The 5,510-nt window shown below is 38.7% G+C and overlaps 2 protein-coding genes and 1 long non-coding RNA gene across 3 annotated transcripts in view; all 3 read right to left on the reverse strand.

The window, feature by feature from the left end:
• The window catches only part of LOC103521442 (importin-4-like), a gene marked incomplete at its 3' end in the record, with an annotated part of 5,750 nt that extends 2,891 nt beyond the window's left edge, over positions 1-2,859 (reverse strand). Inside the window, exons 1-3 of the mRNA XM_026832121.1 lie at positions 2,800-2,859; positions 1,737-1,995; positions 1,031-1,132 (exon numbers count right to left, since the gene is read on the reverse strand). Coding sequence (XP_026687922.1) covers positions 1,031-1,132; positions 1,737-1,995; positions 2,800-2,859 — 421 coding nt within the window. The remainder of the gene's footprint in view (positions 1-1,030; positions 1,133-1,736; positions 1,996-2,799) is intronic.
• Positions 2,860-2,862: 3 nt separating this feature from the next.
• On the reverse strand, positions 2,863-3,653 carry LOC113472390. Its single transcript, XR_003394715.1, has 2 exons — positions 3,483-3,653; positions 2,863-2,956 (listed from the first exon to the last, which is right to left on the reverse strand). It is a non-coding gene; the product is annotated as an uncharacterized LOC113472390 (long non-coding RNA).
• A 1,107-nt stretch (positions 3,654-4,760) lies between these two features.
• The window catches only part of LOC103521443 (importin-4-like), a 21,061-nt gene continuing 20,311 nt past the window's right edge, over positions 4,761-5,510 (reverse strand). The window contains exons 8-9 of the mRNA XM_008486555.2: positions 5,058-5,181; positions 4,761-4,792 (exon numbers count right to left, since the gene is read on the reverse strand). Of these exons, the coding sequence (XP_008484777.2) occupies positions 4,761-4,792; positions 5,058-5,181 (156 nt within the window). The remainder of the gene's footprint in view (positions 4,793-5,057; positions 5,182-5,510) is intronic.

Consider the following 5,510-nt stretch of genomic DNA (forward strand, 5'->3'; position numbering starts at 1 on the left):
ACCCTGTATGTTGTAACACCCTGAATATTGTAACGCCCTGTATATTGTAACACCCTGTATGCTGTAACACCCTGTTTGCTGTAACACCCTGTATGTTGTAACACCCTGAATATTGTAACGCCCTGTATATTGTAACACCCTGTATGCTGTAACACCCTGTTTGCTGTAACACCCTGTATGTTGTAACACCCTGAATATTGTAACGCCCTGTATATTGTAACACCCTGTATGCTGTAACACCCTGTTTGCTGTAACACCCTGTATGTTGTAACACCTTGAATATTGTAAAACCCTGTATATTGTAAGACCCTGTATGTTGTAACAACCTGTATATTGTAACACCCTGTATGTTGTAACACCCTGTATGTTGTAACACCCTGAATATTGTAACGCCCTGTATATTGTAACGCCCTGTATATTGTAACACCCTGTATGTTGTAACACCCTGTATGCTGTAACACCCTGTTTGCTGTAACACCCTGTATGTTGTAACACCTTGAATATTGTAAAACCCTGTATATTGATAGTGTCAAAACACGTTTTCAGCCATTGGTCCGTGTGTGTGTCTGTTTGTAAACAAAATATCTCGAGCACGGTAAGAGCTAGAGACTTGAAATTTGGTATGTAGTTGTCAAATGTGACAAGGATGCAACACAAAACATTTGGTTGAGATGGTTGATGCGCTTGGCGGTATTTTGACCGCTTTTGGACTGTTGTAACATCCGATACCGTGCAACACCCTGTATGTTTTAACACCCTGAATATTGTAAAACCCTGTATGTTGTAACACCCTGAATATTGTAACACCCTGTATATTGTAACACTCTGTATGTTGTACATCCGATACAGTGTAACACCCTGAATATTGTAACACCCTGTATATTGCTGTATGCTGTAACACCCTGTATGCTATTTACCATTCAATAGGATGAGGAAAGTCGTGTGATGTTCACACCAGATTTTTTTTTCTGCATCACAAAATCCAGAATGAGACCAAGTCCCTTTTACTACCATAGTCCACCGTACTCACCCTGTCCTTTCAGGTCCGTACTATTGACACAGGCAGCCAGATGAGTCATTATGTTGGGGAAGTAGGGAAGAAACTCTGTCTCTATTGCTGTCGCTATGCTTCCTGCAATCATGGAGCAGAAATATTATATGCTTCCTGGAATCATGGAGCAGAAAGATTATATTGCCCGTCTAGCTTGGAAGGTAGCGCGTCTGCCATAAAAATATAGGTAGCTATATAGGTGTCTGCGTCTATATATAGGTAAGTAGCTGTCTTCAAAAAATGGCTTCCTTTATGAGGATTTTGGCATCTAACGATTCGAAATAAAGATCAAGGGCTAATTAGAGTGTATAATATTGATAGAAGTAAGTAATAAATAATAAGGGAGGACTCACGAGAGGAATTTCACCACATACTTACACACTCAACAACTCACACACTTCGATTGCCACGAATCATGGGTCTGTCACATCCGAGAGCTCCCAGAACTACTGACATCAATATTATGTCGATCTATTGTTTAATTTGCAAGTTACTGGGTAGCTCCGGAGACAGTACTTAATGAATCAAAAGTCACAAACTTCAAACTCTCTACGTTCATCCAAAGTTAAGTTAGTTAGGAACCAGCTCTATATACAAAAAGCCCACCCTGAGGCTTCGGTGTAGCTGCAAAAGCCCCAAAAGATGAGTTGAGCTAAGACGAATCTACGACGTCAAGCTTACTTACCAATAGTTCGAATCGCAAACTCCTTGAACTCCAGGGGGCAAGCAGGGGTGGGATTCTCGAGTATCTTAACCGTGGCCTCCATCAGGGCCGGCACATAGGGGCTCACAGCCGCTTCCATGGTGTCTATGAACGCTTCTAGAGCGTAAAACATACGCTCAACGTGTTTCGTGTTATCGGGCGGTATGAGAGCGTTGGACACAGAGGAGAGGAAGTTGAGTAGGATGGGCATGATTTGGGGACCAAACGTAGCTATCTGGGGCTGTGGAGAGAAAATGTAAATGCAGTTTCTTTGTGTTATATATTATCGGGCGGTATAAGAGCGTTGGACACAGAGGAGAGGAAATTGAGTAGGATGGGCATGATTTGGGGACCAAACGTAGCTATCTGGGGCTGTGGAGAGAAAATGTAAATGCAGTTTCTTTGTGTTATATTATGTCACAACTTTGGTGCTCACTGCAGCAGCGTAGGATTTTCCCAATATCTCAATAATCCTAAAATCCAATGTTTACCTACCATGCTGGCACCGGTCGCGGAGTTTTGACCTCAGATTTGAATTTTTCACAACGTTTTACGTAGGAAACGACCTTTTATCAATAATATTTTCCCAATTGCAACTCCTCCATTCTCCAAAATATTAACCGAAAATCCATTAGTAAAAGAAGACGAGGCCGACCTCAAATAGCATGAATAGATAATATCACTTTCTTCTTCTTCTTTTTTCTTCTTCTTCTTCTTCTTCTTCTTCTTCTTCTTCCTAACCTTTTCCTATTTAAATAGGTTCGGCTACGGGATATTGTTTTTCTTTTGGTTGGAACTGGAGTTTTGACCTCAGATTTGAATTTTTTACAACTTTTTACGTAGGAAACGACCTTTTATCAATAATATTTTCCCAATTGCAACTTCTCCAAAATATTAAACGAAAAGCCATTAGTAAAAGAAGACGAGGCCGACCTCAAATAGCATGAATAGATAATATCACTTTCTTCTTCTTCTTCTTCCTAACCTTTTCCTATTTAAATAGGTTCGGCCACGGGATATTGTTTTTCTTTTGGTTGGAACTGACCTGTAGATATTCTGACATTTGACCGAGTGCAAAGAAGGCGGCATTCTGTACTACCTGCATAATGTCGGATGCTGCTATTCTGTGAAGACACCACTACATTGCACAGTTCTCCAATGGCTTCTGGCTTGCTAAGAGCTTCTTGTAGTTCTAGAGTCCCCTGTAACAGAAATGTAATAATAAATTATAAGATCACCACAATCTAAATGTACATAATTAATTTTCTTTTGAGAACATACTTAATAATAAATTGCAATAAGCCTGAGTCTTTTTTTTCTTAAAAGATGAAAAGGTTGGGCAATGTTTTAGGTAGGTCCTTTAGATACTAAGCAGGGCTTGTAAGAAGTCAAGATGAAGCTGTGGTCAGTATTCTGTAGTTGTGTATTAGAAGATAATGTAAGACAAAGTCACAAAGTTCAAGGACTATTCTGATATTCTGAGACTATTCTCATTCTGATATGTGCCCCTAATATTCTCAGAAGTCAACAAGTATTTCAACATGATCTGTAAACCTGGCCTCAGGTAGGTTGAAGGTTCATTCTCAAGGACTGATATGTGCCCCTAATATTCTCAGAAGTCAACAAGTATTTCAACATGATCTGTAAACCTGGCCTCAGGTAGGTTGAAGGTTCATTCATATGGCAGTCTGAGTGACACTTGGGCACATTTTTCTTTGTCATACTCACCTGTGTGATTGCTGAGTTGTCTGGTTCAATTAATTTAGCGAGTATTTGTTCCATTATGTTCTTATCAGAGATCTCGTTCTTATAATATAAGATTATAGCATGGGCTTTGTGTAGTTATAATCCTTTGTGAAGACAAGTGTTTCCTCTGGTCTGAAGGGTCTTTGACGATGAAATGAATATAGCATGGGCTTTGTGTAGTTATAATCCTTTGTGAAGACAAGTGTTTCCTCTGGTCTGAAGGGTCTTTGACGATGAAATGAAACTGAAGTATGGGTGGACAAGCTAAATATCTATTCAATTATGACTTCAATGATAATAAACTTGAAATAGAACTTGTAAAATAGAATTTAAAGATTTAAAAAACACAGGAAAATCAAATTTTCGGCAAATTTTAAAAACTGGAAACAAACTTGAAATAGAACTTGTAAAATAGAATTTAAAGATTTAAAAAACACAGGAAAATCAAATTTTCGGCAAATTTTAAAAACTGGAAAATTTCAAAAAATACTTTTCTTATTTTTTTGAGGTTAGAAAATGAGGAAAAATAGTGATAACGTTTGCGTTTTATCTGACATGAAAAGAATGGGGGGAACTTTTTAGATAACTTTTTTCCCCTGCCAAATATCCCGCGCCAATTTTTTTTTTTTTCAAGAAAATACAAATTACGAACCGAGTTCAAACGATCTAAGTTGGGGAAAAATGTCCGTAAAAAAAGTACCAAGTAGAAAGGAATTTTAATTGTGTTAAACATCACAGGTACTTTAATGCTTATCACAAATGTCGTTCCCTGCTTAAGTAATACACTACGCCAAATTTTATGAATTGACTTGGACTCGAACCACCAACCCTCGATTCAAAGCCCACCGTGCTAACTACTACATCACTGAGGTTGGTAAAAAAAGTATCTTTTGAGGTTGGTAAAACAGACTCGTACTCACAAACCCACGACTACAAAGATGTTTGGAAATGACTCGATCCTACATGACAGTACTTAATAAATCAAAAGTCACAAACTTCAAACTCTCTACGTTCATCCAAAGTTAAGTTAGTTTAGGAACTAGCTCCATATACAAAAAGCCCACCCTGAGGCTTAGGTGTAGCGGCAAAAAGCCCCAAAAGATGAGTTGAGCTAAGACGAATCTACGACGTCAAGCTTACTTACCAATAGTTCGAATCGCAAACTCCTTGAACTCGTAACACCCTGTATGCTGTAACACCCTGTATGTTGAAACACCCTGAATATTGTAAAACCCTGTATGTTGTAACACCCTGTATGTTCTAACATCCGATACAGTGTAACACCCTGTATGCTGTAACACCCTGTATGTTTTAACACCCTGAATATTGTAAAACCCTGTATGTTGTAACACCCTGTATATTGTAACACCCTGTATGTTGTAACACCCTGTATGTTGTAACACCCTGAATATTGTAAAACCCTGAATATTGTAACACCCTGAATATTGTAACACCCTGTAAACAGATAGGTATGTTTAGAAATGGCTAGAACAGTTGTAACAGGGCTGTTTGGAAATGGCTCGAACTCACAAAACAAAGATATTTGGAAAGACTTACCCAGAGCTTTGATGACAACATCTTTACTCTCATCTGTACTGATGATTTCACGTAACTTAGGCACCACAACATCCAGACACTTGGCCAGCAGAGGTCCTGGCGATTGGACCGTACATAATTGTACCTGAAAGTAAAATAAATTACTACTTTTCCAATATTGTAACCACCTGTATATTGTAACATCCGATACAGTGTAACACCCTGTATGTTGTAACACCCTGTATGCTGTAACACCCTGTATGCTGTAACACCCTGTATGTTGTAACACCCTGTATGTTGTAACATCCGATTCAGTGTAACACCCTGTATGTTGTAACACCCTGAATATTGTAAAACCCTGTATGTTGTAACACCCTGAATATTGTAACACCCTGAATGTTGTAACACCCTGAATATTGTAACACCCTGTATATTGTAACACCCTGTATGTTGTAACATCCGATACAGTGTAAC

The sequence above is a fragment of the Diaphorina citri genome, unplaced genomic scaffold (genome assembly GCF_000475195.1).
Source record: "Diaphorina citri unplaced genomic scaffold, Diaci psyllid genome assembly version 1.1 scaffold5245, whole genome shotgun sequence".
In the NCBI taxonomy this organism is placed as follows: Eukaryota; Metazoa; Arthropoda; class Insecta; order Hemiptera; family Psyllidae; genus Diaphorina; species Diaphorina citri.